Below are 27,923 nucleotides of genomic sequence, written 5' to 3' on the forward strand. Positions count from 1 at the left end.
ACACAGATTTGTGTCCCCATAATCTCAATTCACCACAGTGAATTTATAAAGTAATACTTTTCTACTCCTAGGGATAACTCATTTATCAATCTGGGGCTGCTTGAGTGATGTCACATAGACGGTGTGGTTCACATAACCAACCAACATTCATATGCGTCCTTCATCGTCAATGTGGAGTCAGAGGCTGCATGTAAAATGAAGCCTCTCAGGGGGAGGCACAGCATGGAAAACCACTGTTTTATATAGTAAAGAGTTAGGGCAGAGTATAAACCTCAGCTCAAAGTAAGGATTTCTTAGTGAACAGAATGTTTGATCCTTTTATCCAAGTTAGAAGAACATAGGACATTGCCTACTAGACTCAACACAGCTCACGGGTTCCATCTTTAGCTTACTAGCTAGCATTAATTTAAAAATTGTAATTTTCCAAATCATCATACTAGTTTACTGAGCAAGCACACTATATCCCTGATGTTTGTTCCCCTAAGCTGCTCTGTAACTTCATTTGAAATGAAGACATTCCTTTGATCAAAATTAATCATTAAGTTTCTTTTCTAAGCAGACCCTTTAAAAATGACATTCATAAGTAGCTAATGTATTCAATTTAAAAATAGAAACAAAAATCTCTGGAAGTCTGTTTGCAATTTAGCTTTACTCGGATTAATAACCTTGCAAATTGTGCTTAGTATACTGTAAACATGATCTTTATAAAAACATTAGGAAAATCAAACTATGGCTATGCCATGTTGGAGACTTTTTAAATATCAGAAAATATAATGTTCTTAAATTAATGTTATTTTAGAATACTTAACCATGAGGGCAGCTTTTAAACTTGTATGAAATGAGCTTAATATAGTATATAAAAGTATCTATCTATGCGGGTATGATCTGGGTTGGCTTATATTAGAAGCTAAAGAATTTACAGCTGCTTGGAAAGAGTTACATCATGTTAGGTTTAGTGTAGCTAAGCTTGCCAAATATGTAAAGTATTCATTACCTCAGTTTCTCTGAGCTTCTGACAGGAGAGGGGAATCAACACTTAGAGAGTGTTTTAATCCAATGAGCAATGACTTGCTTATGATGTTCTCAAGAGTGGAGAGGTTAGTGCGTGGAACAGGAAAGTCTGGAAGTTCTTACACTGGATTATGGTGTCTGGCAATGGTGCATGTAGGGAACTCTAGGTCCAAGGTGGGATTAATTTTCCATCAATATTAAATCTCTCTCACAGTGTCCTTAATAGAAACTTATAGTTACTAGAAGCCTGGTTGCTTTGCTTATTTTTTATTTGTTACCCCACAGTCATGCAGGACAGAAATTCAGTGTTCATGTGTTCTCTGCTCAAGGCACCATAATACAGTAAGCAAATGATGGCTGGACCACATTCTTATCTGGAGACTTCATTGAAAGCACCTTATAAGGCTCATCATCACTAGCAGAATTTAATTTCTGTGGTTAGAGGGAGTCAGCCACTGTTCCCATGCTCACTGTCAACCTGGATCTGATCTTAGTGCCAGGGATCACCAACTTTCCTTTACCTGCAGTTTACATCTCCCAAGGCAACAAAGACTCTTTGAATCCTCATGCATCTTCTTTACTTCTTCAGGTCTCATGTTCTCAGCTCAGGCTCATCTGGAAAGTCATTTTCCAGATCCTGTAGTGTAATTTCACTACGGGAATAATATTCTAGAGCTCTTCTCAGTCTTGAGAATGGTATGGTATGTGTGCATCTCACTCTTACCTTGAAAGACACCCTTCTTCTTACCTGGTCCCTGTGTTCATTATTTCTGTCTGTAGACTTTGCTGTTCTACATGTATAGTGGCTAGATCACCAGCAGAGTCATTACCTACGAATTACAAGGAACACAGATTATTTGCCCTACTCAAGTGCCAGTCAGGAGCTCAAGTTGGGAACAACTGCAGTAGTGTTGCTGTACCAAGCCCACCAGGTCCTTCTGATGGCCTGTAATGTTTGAGAATGTTTTCTTTGAGAAGCAGTGTTGTAGTCCCGGACTACAAAACATTAGCTGGTACCAGAGTGTGGAATTAGGCTGAACAGTGTATTAGTAAACTGAGTTGTACAGCACATAGCCTGACTTTTGGCTGTATATCCTCTGGTGTCTTTTCACACCACAATGACAGAGCTGCTCACAGACCATAGTCTCAGTTTTTACAAGAAGCCAGTTTATGTATTCCTGCTCAGGAAAGACATCAAGAGACAATGTAGAGGTTATTCAATTTTGGGAATTTGTGTTCACAAATTTTGTCTTATAAGTGGTAAGAATCTGTGTTTGAGATTTGGATACTCATTCTTCCCAAAAGGATAAGGACTAGCAGGTATTCCTCTTAGAGGACGGAAGCATACCCTACTTCCACAAATGAGAACAATCAGTATTTTTTAACATCCTCTGTACTTTTCATCCACTGTTGGCTTGCTCTTTTTTATGTGGAATGGGAGAGCATGTGTTCTCAATGTTGCCTACTTGAAGCCTGATAAGTCATCTGGACTCCTCATCTCAGTAAGGCCTTGTCAATACTGCAGCTTGCCACTTCTTTACTTTCCCTGTCTACATAGGTTTGGCTTGCCTATTTCTCTGCTTTGGAGATTTTCTGGGTGTGTTATCATTTTATATTTCTTTAGACTGTCAACATACTTTACCAACCTTGTTTTGCTTCCACATAAACCAACAAAACAAACGAAACAAAACAAAACAAAAAATATCTCTACACCAGTCTCAGTTTTAGCATTTTGTTTTGTGGAAGTTCTGGGTGAAGATTCAACTTTGAGTCTTTCTTGTTTGAAGTATGCAGAATATATCCTGCATCTCTTGTGTTACACTACCCTCCCTTTCACAGATGCACAGGGGTTAGAGGTACTCTTTCAGCTTGACTTAGTAATACCTAGCATTTGGCATGACAATTTTTTATAGGTATTTGAATCTACCTAACTCATGCACCCAACTCTAGGCTGGCATACCTTTTTTTTTTTTATTTTTCTGTGTTTTAAGCACCTAGTCAAAAAAACTAACAAGTCAGTCAATCGAATTTCTGCATTGTATTGTGTCTTCTTATACAATTAAATTTATCTCTAGATTTGCTATTCCCTGACTTGTAACTCTAAAATTGTACATGACTTTTTTTGTTGGTTATGTTGTGTCTTTAATGTATTCTTTTTGTTATTTTTAGTCTGTCTTAATTCTTTTCCTAAATAATGTGTGTGTGTGTGTGTGTGTGTGTGTGTGTATGTGTGTGTGTGTAGTATATACATGAGTGTGATTATGTGTATGTCTATGTGTGTATGGATGAAAGGGTATGGTATGTGTATAGTGTGTTTGTGTGGTGTGTGAGAGTGTGTGTGTGTGTGTGTATGTGTGTGTGGTGCATGAGAGTGTGTGTTCCACATTCAAATAGATCTATTATTGTACCTCTTTGATCTGTTCTGCCCACAGTATCAGTGATGTATATTTAAGCTCTTGGTATTACGACTTTCTTTGAAAGACAGCCAGTTTCTACCAGCTTGCCCCTTGAGGTACACACGGCCATTTCCTCCAGCAGCTTAAAATGTGCATACTTGAAATATCTCATTACTGAAATAATCACGTTTTATTTACCAATTGCACAGCTTTTACCTTTTCAGAAACATAATGGACACCATCATTTGCTTCATGCCAATCAAATTTGCATCCTGTGTGCCAAAATGGTTTGTACTCACAGGATGTATTAACACATGCCTTCTAAATTCATTACTTCTTTAGGTTATATTGTGCTTTTGAGAAGATTATTATGTTATTTTGCCATGAAGAGAAGTTATAGATACCTGACAAGAATGAGATCCTCTGCAATGCAATGGAAGCATCTCAGTGCCTTGAGACACTTCACCCATGCTCAACTCTATCACTGGAATTTATAATTACAGTTGAGTTGAAACTCATCCTAGCAAAATGGACAGGAAGTCAAAATGGGAGAGGAGGTTTTTTGTTTTTTGGGGGTTTTGTTGTTGTTGTTGGTTTGTGTTGGTTTAGTTTTTGGTCACAAAATAGAATCCAGAAGAATGCACCATTGGCTTTGTGGCAGAGGCTCACAAAACCTGGAATCTCTGAGGAAATAGTGGCAAGATAGTACGGTTACATGTGAGGGTGATCAATTAAGGCTATATTGTATTGACTTATTTAAGCTCTCGGGATTTAGCAAAGGCTTTGAAAAAAAATAACCAACTAAATTTTTTGGCTGAACAAATTGAACTTACAAACAAGACTACCACATAAAATTATTAACTAGCACCCTAGTAGTGTCAGAATGCCACCTAAATAAAAAATGGAAAGAGAAAAAATAAGTAAACCTGTAACCAGTAAGTGGGAAAGCCACACAAATCACTAAGTGAGCATGATTCTGGTCTGTACCCAGTGCTGACCACGACATGTGAGTGTCAGTCATGTGAGGTCTGGTGAGACACTTCTCTAGTCCCAGCACTGGGATCCTGAAGCAGGAGGACTCCCACAAGTGCCAGGTCAATCTGGGCTACATAGTAAAATGCTACCTCAAAAACCAAACCAAACCAATGTCAACCACTATATCTGATACATTCCATATTCTTTGGTAAATGAAGTGGGTCTCAAACTATGGAAAAATCAAAGACTAAAGAAAAGCCAAACTCATCTTTTAAAATATGTGATAATATTAACCAATTAGAAAAGAATTTTTTTATGACCAAGAAAAAACTATTTTTCCAAAAGTAAAGATGGGGAGAAGCAGGGATGGGTAGAGGAAACATTGTGTGCTTTCCCTCACCATTGCTTTGTTCACCTTTATTTAGAAGGCCTGAGATCACGTTTACTTTTATTAAAACACAATGCATACAAGAGAGTTACCAGCCAATAAATATTTGATGAAGGCTAGTGAGGAAGAATGTATGAATCAGAAAGTAAGTTGTAGAGAAAAGCCGACTGAGAACATTTAAGAGAGGGGTCAGAGGCAGAGACGTGGTGGAGAGCCCTATTGAAAGGGTTGTTGTGACTGTCATTCTTTGTCTCCATTCTTTACTAGAAAAAAATAACATTGACACTTTCACGCCAGCTTCCAATTTGAATGTTGAATTCTGTATGCCTACTGTGTTAGGCATTGGGCCTGTCTGTCTTTCTCCATGTTTGGTTCCACTTGGGCTCATTTCTGTCTAGTGGTTAGCAAGGTTTAGCAAGTGTTTGGCAAGTTAAAGAAAGCCAAGTCACACTTTGTTCTGGTTTGGATTTGGAGACAGGGTTCTGTGCTGTAGCCCAGGCTGGCCTAGAACTCACAGTCTTCTTTCCTCAGTCTTCTGATGAGATTTCCGGAGAATAACAACATGCCCAGCTAATGTCAAACTCTTGATTGGCTACTTTTTAACTTTAAACCATAGAAGTACCACCGTTGTCAGGAAAGCTTTCTGTGCCTTTGGGATATTTTCATACTGATTGCATACTGTTTGAGGACCATTCTATCTAAGTTACATAGCTCACTTGACTATCATATATGGTTACCATTAAATTGCTTTAAAACATCTTTTACTTCCCTTTACTCTCCCTTTCTTCCATTAAAATATTATTTTTCTGTTTATAATATTTTCTAAGTCAATGACTTTACAATAGCTACATATTAAAGACAATGGATAGTTCACTATCTCAGTAAAAGACAACTTAAGAGTATTAATGAAATTAAATATTATCTTAAATTTTTCTCTAGGCTTCCACAATAGTTATGTCTGGTTTATTCATTTATGCATTCATTCCTTAAGTCTACAGTATTTATTTGCCTTCCTATTATGTTCAAAGCACTTTATTAGGTGACTATATTACGGACAGTCCTTTTCAAAAGACAGAACCAAATAACTCTACTATTAAACAGAGGGTGAAAATATTGAGAAAAATATTGCTTGATAGAGGGAATAGTTGTGTTAGTACAATACATCCATTTATTTAATGCCTCTTTCATGATATAATTTGAATTTAAAAGAAAGTAAAACTTGTTACTATAAGGTTGCATTTAATCAGTGAAGCATTTCTCCATAATGATCCAAATATGAATGTTTGGATTTAGATAGTAAACCCCTTTGATATTTAATATTTGACAATATTTATTAACATTATTAATTATAACATTAATATTTGATATTTAATATTCTCCATGAGACCCTCATAGGAATCTTGAGATTTAGATATTATATTCCTTTTAAATATTTAATTTTTAATTAAGCATTACTTATTATTTGTTTACTGTGTTATTATGTACATAGATACTTACAAATACACATATACATACACGCATGTACATGTACACACATATGTATGTATGTGTGCACGTATATATGTATATATCTGTATATGCATGTGTGTGCATGTACATAGGTTTGTACCTGCTGAAGCATGCAAATGCAGAAGCTAGCGGCTGGCCCCAGGTATATTCCTCTACCATTTTTTGATCTTTTTGGGACTATTTTATTTTGAGACAGTAGGTATTACTGAAACTGGAGGTTTGCCATTTTGACAAGATCAGCTGGTAAACTAGTTCCCAAGATCTGCTGTTTTATCTCTGTAGCATGCCAGTGATCTTTATACTTTTACATGAGTGCTGGGATCTAAACTCAGCTCCATATATTTGCACAATAAGTAGTTTCCCCACTGACCCATCTATCTCCTTGGATCATACTATGTATCTTGCTTTATAGAAGGAGAAAATAATTAAAATCTCCATTCCTTAGTGCAGGACTATGCTGGAATTTGTTGCTTTCTGGTGATAAACTAGCCCTTAGTTACTTAAAATATTCTGAGAAAGTTTGAAAGGAGCAAAGTTGACTATAGTATCAGATGGGTTAAAGACAACTAAGTGTTTCAGATGAACCTTTTGAAGAAAGAAAAATGTGAGGCGAAAAAGTATTTTCTTAATCTTTCTAAGAACTGAAAATGACGAGAATGGATGGGTAAGACAAGGTTATAATGACATTGCTAACTTACAAAATGATACCAGACCTCAGAACATATAATGACTTTTGAAAAGTCTGTGCAGGACAGATTGGAATCACTGAGGAAACTACAGCACCAATTTCACAAGGCATGTTTCCTGCAGAATTTCTCTCCTCTCTCAGCAGGCAACCCTGCTCAAAGCAATTTGACTCACTTCATTTTGTTCTTCTTTTGGGATTAATGTCCTTGCAAAAGTACAAAATAATCTTTTCAATTTAAACCAAAGAGTTTTATAAATTTGAAAGAGCTCACATTAATTCTCTGAGACTGACCAGAACCCTCTCTACTTTCCTTTTAGGGTTAGGAGTTATTTGGTTTTCCATGGAGCTTTTGGGCTTACAGAGATTAGTTCACTTCACAAAATTCCACTATCTTAGACATATTCATAAGGAAGAAGGGCTTTCAGGGAGCTCTGCATTCTGAGATGCTCCATTACATTTGAATCACTAGGGAATTTTAGAAAATGTGTGCCTGGATTTCTGAAGCAAGCCTAGGAATAGAAGTCTCTTGTTTACTTAGAAGCAAGTGCTTATTTAAATTAATCCCTCATAAAAACCAGGTGCCCCTCTCACTCCCTTGTGAGGTCTTAACAAAGCAGTTGTAGAATACTTTGTCAGATACTTTGCTCCTTGTGAGGACAAACTCAGCAAGAATTGACTTTCTGCTTTGCAAAGCTTACCTATTGCTTCTGTGTATTCTCTAATTTGGTGAATAATCTTTTTATTTTTCCCCAATATTATATTTCTTTTATTTACTGTATATCTCACAGTCTACTCCTCCTATTCTCCCAGTCCCACCCTTACAAATCCCGCTGCCAATTTTCCTCACCTTGTCTCCTCAGAGAAGGGGAGGACCCGACTTGGTACCACCCCACCCTGGACATCTAGTCCAAACAGGACTAGGCACATCATCTCCCACTGAGGCCCAACCAGGCTTTCTGGATAGTGGTGAGGGGATTCAATGGCAGAGAGCAGTGAGTAAGATATCTCCCACTCTACTTGTTAGGGGTCCCATATGAAGATCAAGCTATACATTTGTTAAAAATGTGTAGGGATTCTAGGTCCATACCCTTCATGCTCTCTAGTTGGTGGCTCAGTCTTTATGAGCCCCCATGAGCACAGGTTTGTTGACTGTGTAGGTTTTCTTGTGGTGACCTTGAACCTCTCCAGTTTGCTACATTTTATTCCCCGTCTTCCACAAACTTCCCTGACCTCTGCTTGATGGTTGGTTGTGGGTTTCTGCTTCTGCATCTATCCACTGCTGGATGAAGCCTCTCAGGAGACAGTTATCCTAGGTTCCTGTCTACAGGCATAGCAGAGTATCATAAATAGTGTCAGGACTTGGCTCTCTAACATGATATGGGTCTCACATTAAGATATTCATTGGCGGGCTGGTGAGATGGCTCAGAGGTTAAGAGCACTGACTGCTCTTGTGGAGGTCATGAGTTCAAATCTCAGCAACCATATGTTGGCTCACAACCATCCATAATGAGATCTGATGCCCTCTTGGCATGTCTGAAGACAGCTACAGTATAATAATAATAATAATAATAATAATAATAATAATAATAATATAGTCATTGGCTGGTTGCTCCTTCAGTCTCTGGTCTATCTTTATCCCTGAATACCTTATAGGTAAGACAAACTTGGGGTTGAAGGTTTGGTGGCTTGATGTCCCCCTGCCTCCTGTGGAAGTCATTTCAAGTGCATAACCTACCAAGCCCAAATGTTATATTTTTTTAAGCATTTAGTGTTATATCACTTTTAATTGTGTCTGTTTGTATGTGTCTATGTATATGAGTACCAAAGCCTTCAGAGTCCACAGGGAATATTGAATTAACTGAAGCTAGAGTTACAGAAGTTTGTAAGATGGTTGACATGACTGCTAGGAACAGAACTTGCTTGGGTCTTCTGTAAGAATAAATGTGTTTTACGACTGTGTCATCTGTTTGGATGTTGCTTGCATAATTTTTGAATGTATACGGCTGGCCATAGATAACTGATTAATAGAATTTGGCACTGATGAATTCTATTAAGTAGACATCTTAGATTAACAGAAAATATTCATTATAAAGGGCCCAAGAATTAGAAAGAGACTGGTATTCTGGATTTCTGTCCTTGACTTCTCAGACCAATGGAGAGAATGAAACTTTTAGATATTAATCATCTTATGTGAACATACGTAGTTTAGCTTGAATTATCTACTGTATACATTGAGTCTTAATACTACAGATCTTCACTTTCTATAATTAAATAGCTAAGTCATTAAAAACTAACAGGCCAGGCGGTGGTGGCACACGCTTTTAATCCCAGCACTTGGGAGGCAGAGGCAGGTGGATTTCTGAGTTTGAGGCCAGCCTGGTGTACAGAGTGAGTTCCAGGACAGCCAGGACTACACAAAGAAACCCTGTCTCGAAAAACAAAACAAAACAAAACAAAACAAAACAAAACACCCTAACAGAATTGTAAAAACAAAAAGTATGTATTTGTGTATATATATACATGTATAAACATATAGATTAAATGATTGATAGATAGATGAATAGATAGATAGATAGATAGATAGATAGATAGATAGATAGATAGATAGAATTGATAGTTTTTTGTTTCCCATATTATCATTATTTGAAATTTGGACTGATTTTAATGATTCAATTATATATGGTTCACTATATGCCAGGATCAGTACTAAAAACACTCATTTAGCTTGTTAAAAATAATTATTTTCAAGAAATTTACTTCTAGTTAAACTTACATCAAAAGTAAAATCTCAAAGGAAATTTCTTTAACATCTAATATTAGCTAATTCTGGCCTCTCTGAGCTGAGGTAATATATGGAAATAAATTTTACAATTTGAAATGTGTATTCATCCTATGCCAGTCAAGGGGACGCTACATTTTAGTCTCCAATTCAATGGAGTGTAAGAATGTATTGAACCCAGCTAGAAAAATCTATGTTTTCTCTTTAACCTTGACACTGTTCTTAGACTTCTGGTGAGTGTTTGGCTTTTCTGAACTAAAGAGTTTCTCCAAAAGCTATCTGAGCCTTTGATGTTAATGTTTATCTCTGCTGACATGACTCATGGTCAAGCTGGCTTATATTGTCTCCTCTTCATCTGTGTTATCTTTAACCCCTCTGTTCCCCGCTCTGTGTTATGATATACTTTATTTTGCCACAATACAGATATTTCATATGATGCACCTTGTTTTTTTTGGTGAGGATTTTCTTCTCCCTGAAGCTCTCAGAAATAATTCTCTCTTCTGAATTCAGAAACCCCAGACCAGCTTTCTCCTTGCTATTTGAATGTAAAAGTACAGGTCCTTTCCCCTAAAACCATTTTCTGCTGCCACAAATGGCTGTTTCAAATTAATGGGAATCAGAAGTTGGTATATATTTGAGAGAGAACAAGGCATAAAATCATCAAAAAATATGGCCTTTAGAAGCAGACATCTCTGGTTTCTAATTCTTCTTAGCTGAACCACTTAAGAAAGCTTAAGCGTTGTTTATCTTGAGTAAAAAGACCTCATTAACCCTATGTTTATCTGTATGTTTACCTATAAGTTGACAGTAAGAATCTCCTTATTGTTACATCAGTAAGATATGAAAAACTATAAAATAATACTTTATATCTCTCTCCCTCAAAGTAAACTACTCTTGCAATTCTACAATTACGCAAATTCTGTTAGTACCTGATTTTACATTTGTTTGTGTCTAAATTCTGTAGAATTAGAAGAAAATGTAATGTTAAGCTGTTTTTTAAAAAGGCAAAACCTGCCAGAAGAAACATTAAGACCAAGACTAAACAGAGCACATATCAGCACCATGGGAAATGTTCTAAAAGGAATGAAATCAGTGTTTCTTTTTGCTATTATAATGTTCTCAAAAATGTTCCCCAAAACCATGGAAACCAGAACTTACAGTTCCCAAACATTAGAAGCTCATGGACACTATGTCATATGCAGGTCCTTCAAGACAGCAAGAATGTTCTTTTTGCTGTTCTTAGTGCATTTCCTTTAATCTGAGTGTTGTGATAGCGATGAGGACTTATGATGTCACCAATGCCAGAAATGGAACTTCTAAAGAGATATAGTCATGGTCATCATACTAGAAGATCAGATTTAAATGTTTCAAGAAATAAAATCACTGAATAAAAGCATTTGAATCAGGTGAGTGATCCAAGGGACAACACTGGCAGATGCAAACATAGTTTCCACTGGCTTGTCTGTACTGTGTTAAAACAAGCATTAAAAATATACCTTTGGCTAGATGAAGGAAGTGGTAGTTTGAATAAGAATGGCTCCATAGGCTCATAGGTTTGAATGGTTGATCATTAGGGACTGACACTCCTTGACAGGTATTAGGAGGTATTACCTTTTTGGAGTAGGTATGACCTTATTCAGGGAAGCATGTTACTGGAAGTGGACTTTGAGGTTTCAAATGCTCAAGCTAGTGTTTCATACCATTGTGACAGTAGACTATACCTTGGACCTGTAAGCAAGCCCCAATTATGTTTTCCTTTGTAAGAGTTACAGTGGTCATGATGTATCTTCACAGTAATAGAACAGTGACTAAGACACATGGTATCTAGGCAGCTCCAATGCATTTACAGTCTGTAAAGTATTGGGGTATAGACTGTGGCAAAGGAAGAAAACGCATGAAATGCTTCTTGAATAATCCAGTGATTGACAAGAAATTGCCACTATGTATTCTTTAGCTTGATTTGATTTTGCAAATCTTAATTGATTTGAGGTTTGTATCTGTATAATGTTTTCTGCTGCCTTCCTCTAAGAAAAGGAAAATCAGAATCAAGCTGATGACATATGCATATATTTCCAGTACTTGGGTGGGTGAGATAAAATGATCTTGAATTGATGGGTAGCTTGAGCTACACAGAGACTTCTAGAACAACCTGAGCTACAGTGGGACACTATGTTTAACAATCAAAACAGGCAATCTCTGAATAAGTGTAGATATATTGTAGATGTTAGACTTCCAGCCGTGATGATGCTGGCCCCAGATGAATAATCTGTAATGTAGCAACATGTGGCTAATGAATATTTGTATATAGATGTGGTTGAGAAAGTGAATGAATTTTTCATTTAATTTACATTTAAGATAGCCTCATATGGCTAATTATTGCCCCTTTGGATATCTCAGCATTAGAGCTTTAGTGGGTATACTTGATTGCTGAAATTAAGCCAAGGAAACCTCTCCAGGAATATCTTGCTTTTGAATATTCTCAACCACTAGCTGCTGACTGATTGTTGAGTGATGCTCCAGGTAAAGTCTTAGTTTCCTATGAGATGAGTATTCATCCCGAGTAATGAATTCTGGAGCAAAATGTTAGGGGGACATTTGGAGGTGTCCTGGGCACTCTTAACAGAACTTTCTCCAGGTTTCATCTGCTGCAACTGGGCTTTCAAGAAAATCATTTAAATCCACAAGATATTCCATTTTCCTTCCAGTTAAGAACTCACTCAGGATAGCTTTACCTGAATAGCTGTGGGTCATCGATTCAGTGGGGGAAGAAACCATGCCAGCTGGAATTTCATTCCAACCTTCTTTCCCAAATTAGTTTTAAAGTTAAGTAATGAAATATTCAAATAGCTCAACATAAACAACAACAACACCAAAAAAAGGATTTGCATAACATATAATTCCAATCGTTCAATCATCTTTTCTTTGATGGATAAAATTGAATCCTCAGCAATAGATTTGGACAAATGATCCTGAGTCAGGGTTTACAGAAAGATGCTCTACTCTGCCCTGGCCCATGTTCTAAACTTCACCCTATTCCTCCCTAGCACCAACAGTATTCACTATTCCTCTTGGGTTAGCTTTCTAGCTTTTCCTCATTGGGATCTTCAAGCTCACTTGTCAAAAACAGGTCACTGCAGGTCAATTAGGAGAGGCTACTGCAAACAGAATGTGTTAAAATCACTCCAAACAGCCAGAGTGACTAAGAACATTCAAGCATGTGGACAATTAAGGCACTGAGGTGAAAATCATACTAAATCCAAGCCTTACCTTGAAATAAGTTTCTACTGTATTGTTCAGTTAGGAGTGGCTAAAAAAAAGAGGACACGAATGTAAGTTTGGAACATAGAGAATTAAGGGGAAATAGGTATCATATACATGGACTAAAAATAATAATAAAAATGTATAAAGTCGTTGTATTCTTAGTCAATAGCCTTGAGCGTTTCAGAGGCAGTCAATCAGAGGAACATTACAAATGCATGTTTTATTTGCTGATTAGGCAAGTGGATATTAATATAGTCCCCAGTTCTTTAGAAGCACATTTGATATGATAATTTGGTCTTTCATGATCCTTTCTAAGAGGCAACACTAGTCAGCATACTCACATGATAGATATACATTTGGACATGCCTTTGTCATTTCCTTTACCTTTACAAGAAATGTGACTAGTCTTTCTTCTATTTTCTCCTTTTCTTTTTTTTTCTACTAGTAATGAAACATGTTCAGGAAGATGGCTAGTCTTGATCTGCTGTATTTTTATTTTTCACTTTTATCTTTACATTACAGTTCATTTAGGCTTGCGCTCACACCAGCCCAAGATTTCTGGTTTTAAAGCATGTTATTACTGCAAGGAAACTGTCCTTCATAACATTAAAAGCCAAGCATGTATAATATTTTGTTTAACTTTTATATCCTCTCTTGGTTTTCGGTTACTCTGTTAGTTTAAAGCTATTGTTATCAGAACATTGAAAAGTAATAGGGTTGTTTGCCAGAGATTTTCTGATAGTTCTTTCTCATCTAGGATCCTTGGGGTTCAGATATGCATTAGAAATCCTGGTCATTAGCTGGTGGAGTTGTGTGCTTTGAAGGAATTAAGGGGAATGTCAAGAAGTACGGACAATGAACTCAACTACATTTGCTGCGTCGCTCCACCCTAACTTCTCAGTTTTGCTACAGCCCTCCATGACCAAGTTTGGTCACACTGAGTTTTTCTCTAAAGCTACAAATCTCTCATTTCTTTTTCTACTTCCATTTAATGTTATCATATCTTAATTATCATATAGACCCCAATGTTTTACAATATGGTATAGTGATCTTGTCACCAATCAACATAGAAAAATCCTAAAATTATTGTTTTTTGTGATAGAGTACCTTTGTCTAACTCAGACTGGTCTCAGACACTCTGTTGTCCTAATTCAATCTTCTAAGTGTAAGGATAAAAGGTTGTATGCCATTGGCTCTACAAATGACAAGTTCTAATAGAAATATGTGGAAATAGATATAAATACTATGTGAGATGTATCAAATTATTCTAGTATCAAATAGCTTCTTACAATCTAATGTTCTCAGTATTTTCTACTTTGCAAAATTTTAAGTGGGTTGGCAATTTAATCATAGCTTTGTTGAAATATATATTTATTCTTTGACTTTATATTATTTATCGACATTTTAAAATTGGACAGGCTTTGACATTTCAATACAGGTATACAGATAAGTATAACAATATTTACTCAGAAGCATTTATCATTTCTCTGTGGAAAATTTTCAAACTTCTTCTAGCTTTTTTAATTTTATGAATTTTTTAAAAATTTATTCTTAAGTTTTTATTATTTACATATATTATATCCTGACTGCAGTTTTCTTACCTCCATTCCTCTCATCACCCCTTACCTCCCCTCTCCTCTATATAGACTCTTCCTCTGTCTTTCACTCACCCCCCAAAATGGACAGGCCTCCCAGGGATAGCAAGTGAACATTGCACAACAAATTACAATAAGGCTAGTAAGACTAGTCATAAGCCCTCATATCAAGGATGGATGAGTTGATTCAGTAGAAGGAAAAGGGTTTCAAGCACAAGCAAAAGCATCAGGACCCCCCCACACACACACACACACTTAAATGACCCATAAGAACATCAAGCTATATGACCATAACATTTATGCAGTTGACCTATCTCAGACCCATATAGGGTTCCTTGATTGTCACTTAAGTTTCTGTGTGTCCCTATGATCTCTGTGGCTCATAGTTCATTTTATCAGTAATGTTCTTATGGTGTCATTAACTCCTCTGGTTCCTAGAATCCTTTTTCCCCATCTTATGTAGGGTTCTCATAGCTTTGCCTATATTTGGCTGTGGGTCTCTCCATCATTTCATGTCAGTTGCCTCTCTCATGACAATTAGCATAGGCACCTATTTATAAGTATAGCAGAATATCACTGGGAATTAATACATTTCTTCTTCTTCTTCCTCCTCCTCCTCCTCCTCCTCCTCCTCCTCCTCCTCCTCCTCCTCCTCCTCTTCTTCTTCTTCTTCTTCTTCTTCTTCTTCTTCTTCTTCTTCTTCTTCTCTGCTTTTTTCCTTCTCCCTTTTTTTCTTCTTCCTACTCCTTCTCTCCCTCCTCCTCTTCCTCTTCTTTGTCAGTTGTAGTTGATTCCATCCTTGGTCTCTGAGCTGTCCAACCTATGGTTCCTGGCTGTTTAAGCAGTGTCTGCCATGGGCTCCCTCTTTTGGTATGAGCCTCAAGTTAGACCAGTCATTCATTAGCTATTCACATACTGTAGGTCAAAGGCTTTGTGGCTGGTTGTTGTCCCAGCCACAATCGCTGTGATTAGAGTCTTCCCTGGTTATGTTATATGGGATGTTTCTGCTCCCCATCCTAGGACATTTCATTAAGATCACTCTTGTAGACTGCAGAAAGTTTCCACTGCACTAGGTTTCTATATTGACACCCCCTGGCCCAACCACCACCACCAACAATTGCTGCTCAATTCCAGTTGTCTCTCCCATTACTCTCTTCCTTTTTCTGCTCCTGCATGGACCCTTCTGTTCTAACCCCCACCCACCTACAATCCATCTTAAAAAAATCTCTTCTATTTTCTTTTTCTCCTTCTACCTTTTTTTGACATATATACTATATAGTTGTTTACTTACCTAATTATGAAATAGAAATCTGAAATTTATCTATTTCATCTAAGTAAATGTGCTGCATATATATATCATTGTAAACAAATGCTTGTGTTCAGTTTAATACATATGTAAAATATACATGTGAGTGTATACATATGTGTGTATATATGTTCATGTAGTTTACTATAAAGGAGTTTGACCATAGATACTATAAAATATATTTTCCCATCAGGAAATCAAAAACTTACACTATTTTCTATGAATGCATACATACATTCTTGATTTTCAATTCTAAGCTGCATACAGCGATGAGTTTGACAAGCTCTAATCATTTTAAAATTCAAATATCAACTGAGATTATAAAAAAATAAGATAAATAATTAAGATTGAGATGAAAGTTAAGACAGATTAATGTTAAACTGTTAGAGTATTGAGCAAGAATAGAAATTTTAGGATTAACTACTTCTCTCAAAAGACAGTACTTCTTTAGCAATTTTCAAAAATGTTAATTTTTGAAATGTTTTTATTGTGAGCATTCTTCCAGGAAAGTTAATGTAACAAAAGTTAAGATTTTGAAGATACACTCAAAAATATCTTGACAACAGCTGTCAGAAAGCCTGGACAGCTGTTAGAGTTTATTGTGTTCATTAAAAACTGTCTGCTTCAGTGGGTCAGGCTCTGAGCTAGGACCTTCATGTAAAGAAGCTCCAGCTGATAACCACTGACTCAGAACTCCAAGGCTTCACTGTTGGTTTTTTCCTGAATAAGTCATTAAAACAAACACCAAATTTATCTTACTCCTACTTTTCAAAGGGGAAAGTTCATCTTAGCTTCTCAGTCTGTAATAATAATAAAAAAAAACTAGTTATTGTTTTCAAATTCACAAAGTTAATTCTTTTGTGAACATGGAGGTGTTTTCTGAATAGACCTATGTTGTATCTAAATAGCAAGGGAAATTGAGATGGCTTAGCAAATCACAGCTACAAAATCAACAGAGCTTGCGAATTTATTGATATACACTGAGTTCTGATATTGTGGTATGCCCATCAATATGACACAATTACAGTAGCAAGAAACGTGATCTTAAGTAATTCTTAATTCTTACTTCGTAAAGACCCTATGTTGTTTTCTTCCATAAGAATATTGATATGCCCTAAAGTGTACCTTTCTATAAGCAAAACATTATTGATGAAGAATATAAATAAAATGAGCCCCTGACACCACAGGATTTACCAAGCCCCACTTTCATATTGCACTCAATATGAAATAAATAATGCGATAAATAATGTACAGTCCCATGTTCCTGATGGTCTGAGGTCCTATAGGTTTCTTTCTTTATACTAGTGGAAAGAGACAATAAATCTGCACAGTTTTACCAATATTTCAAACTTTTGTAACTCTTATAGAGTCTTTTTATGTTTTGTAAAGGAGATTCCATTAAGTAGAGGTTCCTGAACTGTATGCACAGATATAAATCAAATACACACCTGGGTAGGGTTTGGGTACATGTACCTGGCAATCCAATTAGCATATTCAACATTCTTTGTACCACACAGTATTCTAGATAAAGAGCAATATATTCAATAATGTCTTCTGAATCATGAAATGGAGGAAGACTTAAAATATGTAACTGCAGAGTGCAGTCTGATGTTAAGTTCTTGTGATTATGAGTATGGAAATCTTTGGAAGCAACTTAAACACCTAAAGAAGTTTTAACTTGCTATTATATTTTAACACAGATTGATATTAATCTTTATTTGAGGACTTTTAAGAGCAAACATAATACTAAAAATAGTAGGACTATATTAATATCTTCCATGAGTGAAATTTAAAAAAAAATTGAGACTCAATATTAGTTGTAGACTTTTTAAATCTGACTTTAACCAAAACTTTTATTTTACCTCCTTGTTTTCTGAAGAGATGTCAACCAAAACTTTATTGGAGTTATTAAAATTTTTATTAAAGGGAATCTTTTAGTAACACAAAATTTATGACAGGCTTATCTCTGGAATTTTATGGACTCTTTAGAAAAGGTTATCCACCCACACTCAATATACTATCAGTAGGATAATAAAATGAGTTTATGGTATGCTTTGGTGCATATAGTCTTGCTATATTTGTTTTTATCTCTGTTTATTTTTAACATCTGTTCTCAAATCTGAGGCCTGTACTTTATTGAAAAAAACAAAACAAAAACTGAGTTTGTTGTGTCTTTTGGAAATTTGTTAGCCTTGTTCTTGAAGAATATTTTAACGGGGATATTGAAATTACAAAATAAATAAATAAATAATGATTGTGTTCATTTGGCTCAAGCAAATTTAAAACCTGGCAGCTGGTGGTTCTTATGAACAGTTGAGTCCTGTACATGGGGCTTTCATCTAGTCTCCTCTCAAATTAAAATGGTATGAAATTAAGTGTTACACCATGCCCTTGCTTACTGTCTTCTGTCTCTTAGAATTTTCTGAGTGCCAGGAAAATACCTCACTGAGTTTTGTTTTCCTAAAGCTCTTGGCTTCTTACCAGCAGGTTTTTACAGTCTGTTGCTTGCCTCTTAGATTAGAAGAATGCTGGCATATTTTAACAGTTTCCTAGGATTCAAACAGTCTTTAATTAACAGAAAATTCATGTTTTGGAATATTATCAAAATATGGGAGACAGAACACCAAGGCTATGCTTCCATCCATGCTGCTTCTAAATGCCCTTAGTGTGAAGACAGGGGCCAGATCTGGGTGGTCCATGTATCCACCTGCCTGCCTACTAGTGTGCAGAGGGGGAATCTGTGTTGGTGTAATACTCTCATTGCCTGCTCATTGGTGCTGGTCTAAATTCCTCCCACTCATGGAAGGTGGAGACACTCAGTTGTTGAATTGTCAGAGCTCCAGGGTGTTAAACAGCTCAGGGCAGGTTTGCTGGCTTTTTTTAAATCTTCTTACTGACAGGACATTGAGGTACCACTGGTGGTTCAGTTTCTTTTCTGTGCCAGATTCATGTCATTATTCTGCCTGTTTTCCGTTGGTGAAAAGAGCAGTGCTGGACAGTAGCCCTCAGACTTGCCGCACGTTCTGAGCAGGTTATTTTTCAGAGAGGAACGGGAGGGCAGTTAAGAGAGTTTCTTAGCAGGTTTCCCTTGGAATCCAGAGAGCTTGGTTAGAGGTGAATGGCTGGCTGTTCCAGGAAAAACAAAAGCAAGTGGTGGAGTGTGAAATAGTGAGTGACTCTTACATAATCCTATAGTTACAATCCATGGGAAAGGAGCTGCTCACTTACCTCTGGCTGCCCGACTGGCTAAATTCTGGCTGACGTGAGGAGATTCTGTGTCTTGTTTTCTTTTATTCCAGTGGAGCAGAAGGCTGTTTTCCCTTAAAAGATCATGATATTTTCTGTTTCATGTCTGGTGTCCCTGATCATCCCCTTTTGCTCTTGTCTCTACAGGTGGCACATGCCAGAGTCCTGCTCTCCCAGCCCTGATCCGTCCGCCAGCCCCTCCTTTGCAGCCATCATTGGATATTAAGCCTTTTCTTCCCTTTCCTCTTGACACTGCAGCGGCAGTCAACCTATTTCCCAATTTTAATGCGGTGAGTGTCAGATCCAAAATTTCACCTGTCTGTGATAAATGATGTCGCATAAAGGATTAGGGGGTGGAGTGGGGAAGTCAGTCACTGCTTCTGTCTTGAAAGATTGTTTATCCCACATGTTTCTGTGTGTCACGGTGAAGTTGGGTGTCCATCTAGAAAAATAATGTTCAAGGAGCCAGGCTCTTGGTGTAGAGAGTGGTGGAAGAGAGTTAATGTCATCTGTGAGAATTTTTTTTTTTTTGAACTTGGGAAATTGAAAGAATTTATTATGAATTGTAAAACTTGAAGTTCAATGTGACTTTCTTACACGTGAGTCTTTCAAAATGCTTCAAATCTATAATTCTTTCCTATTGCAATCATTAGAACCATGAAAGTAGACAGAACTGAAGATGGAGTTCCCAAATCACTCATTTTTCATCTCTCTCTAACTTCTGTTCAGTGAAGTAGTTGTGTCTGTGTGTGTCTGTGAACATGTGTGTGTATGTGTGTAAAAGCTGGAATGTTACAATGAAGAGACCACTGCTGTAGTGGAGTCAGCAGTGCCTCACATTTGACCTAGTACCTTCCTCCAGAGGTTAAGCTCTTTGTGTGCGCAGCTCTAAGGTTGGGTAGGACCGTAGGATTCATTTGTATATTGTAAAATTATACCATTTCTAGAGCCTTCACTCGACTGCTAACTTTGGAGATCTCCCTTTCCTGTAAAATCAGAGACTTATTTTCCTCTAAGCTCAGGGACCCCTACCTCTGAAGTCTATAAAACAAAGGAATTTCCTTTGTTCTGTGTGTTGCTGTTGAATCTCCTACCCAGGTTTTGTATCTGTAGGGTTGTGGGCCCTGCATTCACCACTAAGGAGGCAGGATGCAGGAAGTTTACCATGCTGTCACCTCAATGTCAGTAGAGAATACTCAGGACACCACTCAGGGAAGTAAGGAAGTGCAGTCTGAGGCAGCTGGATCTGGCACAGGCAGTCTAGTTCTCAGGCTCTTGGGCACCCAGGCACTGCTGGAAGCCTAAAAGCTGAGGGGACCTGCAGGCTGGATTAGGAGGGGAGGGATCTTTAGGGGGAAAGGAGAGTTCCTACTGGTCCCGCTGGGAAGAGAATCCTTGGCTTGGCTTGGGCTTGGTGGACGCTGTGACTGGGAGCACAGAGAGGCCTTCTATGGGAGGGTAGATGGAGGCTCTATAGGTGAAGGATTCCTCCATGGCTCCCCATGGCAGATGTCCATGAGAAGAGGCCGTCCATGGTTTTAAGCCACAAATCTATGGAGGGCTGTGACTAGTGACAGGGGCCTGGTGCCCTGGAACAGGTGAACCACCTGCTTTCCCTTCAAGGTCTCCAGAGTTTCTAGCCTTAGTTCAATTGGGGACCAAGCTGCCTTTTATGATTCCACACTATCTATGAATGATAAATGTTTATACATCTGAAAGAATACAAAAATAAATATCAGTTTGATAAATCCAAATGTGTAATGCACTTAATTTATGGAGCTCTTTCCTTAGCTGAAACCCAATAGTCATTACCTGCCTCCACCTGCCACACCTTTTATTCCCAGTTACACCTGATTCAGGTCAAATGTTCCTAAATTACTTTGGGTTTTTTTGTTTGTTTGTTTGTTTGTTTTTGTTTTTTGGGTTTTTTTTTTTTTTGTACTGTGTCAGAAGCCTTCACATTGCAAATTCAATTATTTTCTTGTTTCTGTTTTCATAGAATGCCTGTAAGTTGGCATTCATGATATTTATCATAATTCTTTTGTGTGTGCTTGTGTGCTATGAGATATTATGATCAAAATTGAAGTGAACTTGTAATGGTTGGAAACCAATGAGTGATTTTTTTCCTGACCATCACTGGCTTCAGTTTCCAGCAGTTGCTACAGTGCAGAGCAGGGTTTATCAGTTACAGGATGTGTCAACAGCACCAAAGAAAAGAAGATTAAGATGAGAAGTCACCTAGTGCCTAGTAAGCTCAATAATACTTTTTTCTCATTACAACAACTTACCTAGAGATAAACTTAAGAAAAACTTTAATAATCTTCACACAATTAAGCCATTCAAGAGAATAATGGAGATCCAGGGAGACTTATTTCCTTAATAATGTTTTATCACAGGGACTTTGTGCCTGATAGTACATGAATGCCAATAATATGAGGAGACAAAGACATGTCCAATGAGCACTTTGTATTTAGTTGGGGAAGAGCAATTTTCCATAACAATCTTAGTTTGAGATGGATAGTATAAGCTAGTCATGGTAGTGTGTGCTTGTAATCGCAGCTCTCAATAGGCTAAGGCAGTAATATCTCAAGTTCAAGGTCATTCTGGTCTCATATTGAGAGACATTGTATAAAAGGGGGGTCAGTAATTGCACTAGAAGACAGTCAATGTCGAGATGAGACTAAAGGTCATGGTTGATGGGAGTGCTTGGCCTTAAGAGATTAACTTTATCACTGCTTTAAGACTCAGGGAACACTGTAGAAAAGGGGTCATAGATAATAAACGAGCTAGAAGATGCATACGTATGTTACAAAATATGTCTTCTGGATGTGACATGGTGGTACATTCATGAAGTGATTACACTTAAGGATGGAGAACTGCATAAGACCTGCACAGAACAGGGGCCATTAGTGGCTCTATCATAGACCAGGTCCTATCTCTCCCTGAGGAACTATTGGCAATTAATGGCTGCTGAGGAAGGGGTGTCACGCCGTATTCTTCTGTTGCAGGGTAGAAAAAAAACATCAGATACTCTGTACAAGTTTCTTTCTCTCGGATCCCATAAATTGCTTCTTCTTAGTGGAATCTGTCTGCAGGATTTATGAGTGTGAAATTTTTTTAAATGTAAAAAGTTTACCTTTATTGTGATGTGGGTTCCAGTACTGATTGCCAACAGAAGGCCTCAATGGTACAAGCAAAATGAAGTCAGAAGATATAAGACATGCCTGAAACTAGAGCCGAAAAGAAGAAAGTCCAGAACAGGACTGGTCTACCAGTCTGTAAAATTTAGAGTAACTAAACATGTAGCTCTGTCCTCTGAAAGTCATGTATGTTTTAAATTTCTGGAGGTTAAAGCTGAGACTGAGCTTTGGAATGCTGTTCATAATGGAATCAGATTATTAGAGCATGCCATGGCATTGTGTGAAATTTACTCTTGAGATGTGAATAAAGGCCTACAAACCCCAGCTCCAGTACAAATAAATCAAAGATGATTGCATCACCAAAAAGCCTACCCTAGTCTAGGTGATAACTTGCAACACTTGCATAACTGGAGTGCCATGTATGACTTGCAGGCAGTTTGTCAAGTCACAGAGTCCTCTCTTCCTAGCCATCCTACCCTGACATAACATATACCCCATGCTCTGTGTTTCAAGAACTTCTGAAATTTTAAGTTGTTTCCTTCCTGAGGCTTGCAAGTTACAACTAGTTTCTGAATCTTAATGAGCCTAACCCCAGAAAGTATTTCAGTTCAGAGGAAAACGAAGCACAACAGATATTGGTGATGAACATTTAAAGTATGATTGTAAATCTAACACTTTAGGGTATCTTCAATGCTGACTGATGGACCTTGGCTCCCATTCCATTCTCCATGACTCTATATTTCATTATGATGAGTGAGGAAATGATAAAAACTGGTTGAATGTACTTAGTTGTCTATCCTTCATATTCAGTAGGTAAGGAGTACTTTCCTTTCCCCAGGAGGACCTTAGAGGTCATCAAGTAGATGGGGAAGGAAACAGGGTGAGGCAGGCTTTACTTAGTTCTGGCTAACTATCCTTTAATGTAAAAATATGAATTAACATAAAAATGATTTCAGAAGGGATGAGACAATTTAGAGGAGGAGGTGAGAGATAGGAATAACTTCAACAAGAAAAGATCGATTTTCTGACAGTGGGGACTTTTCTAGTTTCCATCTTCCTCTTTCTCATGAATATGAACTCCTGGGAACTCGAATATACATTTATCATTATTAAATTTATTTGTGTGTGTGGAAATGAACGCTTGTGTAGAGGTCAGAGGACAACTCTTGGGAGTTGGTTTTCTCTCCCATGTGAGTTCCAGGTATCAAACTCAGGTTGTCAGGCTCAGCTGCAGGTACTTTTATCCATTGAGCTATCTTGCCAGGCCTAGATTAGAGATGTCAGTTGCAAGAGAGGTGGTGGGAGGAGGGGGGTTGGAAAAGAGAGAAGAGAGGCAGACTGGGGCAAAAAAAGAGGAGTTTATACTATTTATATCAGTACTTTTCATGTGAACTATGGGAAATCATATTAAAAGACAGATTCATAGTCAGTAGTGGTGGGAAGTTTAAAAATAGAAATTTCACACGTTTGTGGAGCTGGAAGGAATCACCTTTCAGAAGAGTGTTATTAGCGGAGCTCACAATTAGGGATAGAGTAATCCTGAAGGTAAAGATCCCTGAGGTGGATGCTGTCACATCCCTGGAACAAAAAGAGAGCTGAGTGGATGGACCTATAACCTAACAGGGTGAAGAGAGCTAGAAGAATGATTCAGACACTGGACAGTCTTCATGTCTGTGGAGAGCTTATACAATCATTCTTCAAGTGATCACTGAAGACCTGCCATGGGATGAACCCTGAGGACTCATCTATGATACCCAGAGTTAAGAACTCAGTAGTATAATTTACTTTCCAGTATGAAAATGCATGAATGAGTTTTTGCTTGCTTATTAAATAATGTCTTTGTTTTACAAACTTCATAGTCCTGCTGACTAATTCTCAGTGTAGGAAAATGTGCCTACTGAAAGTAATTTTGTTCCAAAGCATCTGTTATAAACACAGTTCTCCTGAATATAATGCAGTCTGAGGATAAGGAAATGGTAATACAGTTCTGACTGATCCACTTACTAACATTTGTTAGACCCTGGCAATATGTCTGATCAATTTAAACTCAGGGTTTACAAGTAAGAAGGAAGAAGACTTGGAGGAAAGGAAGAGAAGGAGAAGAGAAAAGATGGAGAGGAAGAAAGGAAAGATGATAGGAGGGGGTCAGTGGACAAGCAGGATGGAAGTGAGAAGGAAGAGAAACAGGAAAGGAAGGAGAGGGAAGGGAATGAGGAGGAGAGGAGAATGAAAGCACAACATGAAGATGAAGACTAGTAAGAAGAGGAGAAACAGTTGGAGGGGCATAGAAGGAGAGACTGAGGAAGAAAATCAGAGCAGAAATGAGGGAGAAGAGAAGCCAAGTGCAGATGAGCAGGAAGAGAAATGTGGAGACGCTAGAGAGTGAGAGGGTGAGTATGTTGTCCTTATTTCAGAGTCCATATAGCTGATTAGTTAGTACTTAAAATACTCTTTCCTAAGGAGAACAAAGCATCTAGATAATAAAACACCATTTTAGACAGTAACCTGTGCAAGCAGGAGCTTCCTTTTGTAGTTCATGACATTTGTTGAAAAGCACTGGGGAAAAGTGGCATCCCTGGTTTGCTTTAACAGCTTGACACAACTGCACCTGAGAAAGGACTATTAACTGAAAGGGTTGCTCAACACAGATTGGCTTGTGGACGTATTTTAGGGGACTAATCTTGATTGTTGACTGATATAGGAGGACCCAGTCAACTGTGGGTAGCACCATTCCCTGGGCAAGTGATACTGTGTAGTATAAGAAAGCTAGCTATGTATTATTCTGCAGGAAAGCTAGCAAGTTCATTACTCTATAATTTCTGCTTTAAATTCCTGCTTGAGATCCTGCCCTGACTGTCCACAAGGGTAGATTTTAATGTGGAACTATAAGCCAGATAGCCTTTTCCTACCCTAACATGTTTTGGGCCATGGTAGTGTATAATAGCAGCAGAAAGGTAACTCAGACAAGCAGTTAAATAATTGTCATTACCTGTACTTAAATGATCAAGTAAAGATTGTTTGAGGTTTTGCTAGAAGACCTCTAGAAAAGGAGATGGCATGGTAGAAGTTTGCGATTTTGGATCAGACGTAAGTTCCATTTCTATCTTTTTCTTTCCAATATAGAAAGTTATTTATTTATGTTATTTTCAGATCTAAGATCAGCATTACAATGAAGAATTCTATATTTATATTGTTGCATAATATTTTTCATCAAGGTAATTATAATACAGAACCTATGTTACAGCAAAGACTCAGCAAACATTTAATTAATGAAATGGCACAGGAAAAACAGATACATGTAGAAAAATGTATAGAGCAGAAAACTCACAACAGTTAATTAATGGGAGAGGTAGCAACAATGTATGCCATGGAAAGCACAATTAGTGAAAGTATCTCAATAAGACAACACAAAATCTAAGCACTTACTATTCTACATGTTAGATTCCTTCTATCTAGCCAGAATTAGCATTTAAAAACTTATGATGAAACATAATACTGTACTAAACATCTCATAAATTTTAATTCACAATTTTATGATGACTCATGTATTCATTTATTTTTATTGTATAAGTAGATGGTGATGTAAAATTCCAGGTGGTATTTTATACAAAAGATACTAAAGTCAGTTATTTATAATATCTATCTATTGTGTAACAGAACTCTAGGAGGAGTTCATGCACATCAAACATCTTAGGATCTTAAAAGAACAGATTAAGTGAGCTTAAACTATAGAATATATTGAAGAACTGAAGTTGAAATGTGTAATTACAATATTGATTAAAGTACAGTGCTCAAAATGAGTCATTTCAAATTTATTCTCAAATGTATACTAGCCAGAAGCTAAAGTTTCCTATCTCTTTAAGGCTAAATCATCCCTAACTCAAAAATACAAAATTGGAAGTCTTCCAGAATCTGAAAGATTGTGAGCCTAGGCATGATGTCACAGACAGAAAACTGTGTATAAGGCATTGAGATTCTTCATTACAGCAAAAGGTAATTGTTTAACATCATTTCCAGGCTATGTAAATGATGTGCATATTAAACACAGGTGATCTATGTTTCTGTTGGGTCCCATCCCTACGTTATTTCACCATGTATATGCAAATATTCACCAATCTGACAATCTGAAAAGACCCTTAATCAAAAATCCCAAAGCAATTTAGATTGAAGATGATTAACTTGAACCACAGTACTGGCTGGCATATACTGTCTCTTTTTCTTTAATGTGTGTATGTGTGTGTGTGTGTGTGTGTGTGTATGTGTATTATTAGGCCTATGATATGTATCAATGTAGTACTTGCCTAGCATGCATGAGAGTCTCTATACCATGAAAAAAATTAAACTGTACATTAATGATGATTCTTGAAATATTACTGTGTACTGTGACTATGTCTTTTTACTAGTTACAGTCATAGGAAAATATCTCAACCTTCAGCCAATGCTAGGAATAGTAGAAATGGATGTTAAGTATACATCTATATGGTTAGTTCAAGGAAATATTAATTATATTTCATTTATACAGTAGGAACTGCTCTGATTTACTGTCACTGTTGCTGCCACTAAAATAAGTAGGAAGCAAAGGTGAAATTATTGGTTGAAAAACAACACTGTCTTCCATAGTCACAACTGACAGAGGGAAGGCATGTCTGTTGGTGAAAGATGCATTCATAACTATGGCATTGATGGCTAAGCTCCTTACCCTTTGGAGACAAATACAGCAGATTACATTGTGTGCATTAACTGTGCATATTTATATAGCAGAGCCTCTTCAGAAACATCTGTTTATGAGGTCTTCTTTCATCATGCCTCCGATAGAGACAAATACCCAAGCATGTTTGCTGAGCCCTGAAGCTTCTTGTGAAAACAAAAATCTGTAAAACTCAAGCAACGCACCACAATGATCCCAAAACACACAAAACATATAGATTACCCAGGCTTGGAAATAAATATCTAAAGAAATGCATGTCACAGGAGTTTTTGTTTTTTTCTCCATTGTAATAATTTTTTACTCTTTGAATAACCGGTGCATTGTTATGATTCAGAGTATAAAGAACCAGACATGTTTCCTTATTAATTCCCCTTGATACTCACATCTTTCTTAAGTAATAATCAGGGTGGTAAGTTGCTTTTCCATCTGTCCTTCCAGGGAAAATGATTAAAGGCTACTGTACAGTATATATGTACATATATATGTATGTATGTATATAGTGCACTAGCCATATATGTGTATATATATATATATATATATATATATTATAACACTTGTATTATATAATATAAGTTATATAATATAATACAAATGTTTTTAGGTATTGCCTTTTTCATAAAAAGATGAGGCTTTGAAAATATTGTATGTTTCTGGTTCTCTTACACAGTAGGATTATGAGAAAATAACAGAAACTCAGAATGAAAACACTGAAGTTCATAGCTCATTCAGGAGTTTCTCAGCTTCCTGTCTATGCCTACTTCACACACATTTTCTTAGATGCATACAATTTCAAATGGAAAGGAAGCTATAAGCATTAATTTATTTTGGTCTTGTGTAATTTACTTTTTGAAAAAAAAAACCCTGTAATGATTTAAAAAAAAAAAAAAAAAAAAAAAAAAAAAACAGAACAAAACAAAAACA

At 37.0% G+C, this 27,923-nt stretch overlaps 1 protein-coding gene across 5 annotated transcripts in view; it reads left to right on the forward strand.

Moving 5' to 3' along the window:
• The window catches only part of Znf385d (zinc finger protein 385D), an 885,608-nt gene that overhangs the window by 624,405 nt on the left and 233,280 nt on the right, over positions 1-27,923 (forward strand). For all 5 annotated transcript variants that reach the window (XM_076931609.1, XM_076931608.1, XM_034499193.2 and 2 more), the window contains one exon: positions 19,302-19,444. In XM_076931609.1, the coding sequence (XP_076787724.1) occupies positions 19,302-19,444 (143 nt within the window). The remainder of the gene's footprint in view (positions 1-19,301; positions 19,445-27,923) is intronic.

The sequence above is a fragment of the Arvicanthis niloticus genome, chromosome 3, assembly GCF_011762505.2.
Source record: "Arvicanthis niloticus isolate mArvNil1 chromosome 3, mArvNil1.pat.X, whole genome shotgun sequence".
Taxonomy (NCBI): domain Eukaryota; kingdom Metazoa; phylum Chordata; class Mammalia; order Rodentia; family Muridae; genus Arvicanthis; species Arvicanthis niloticus.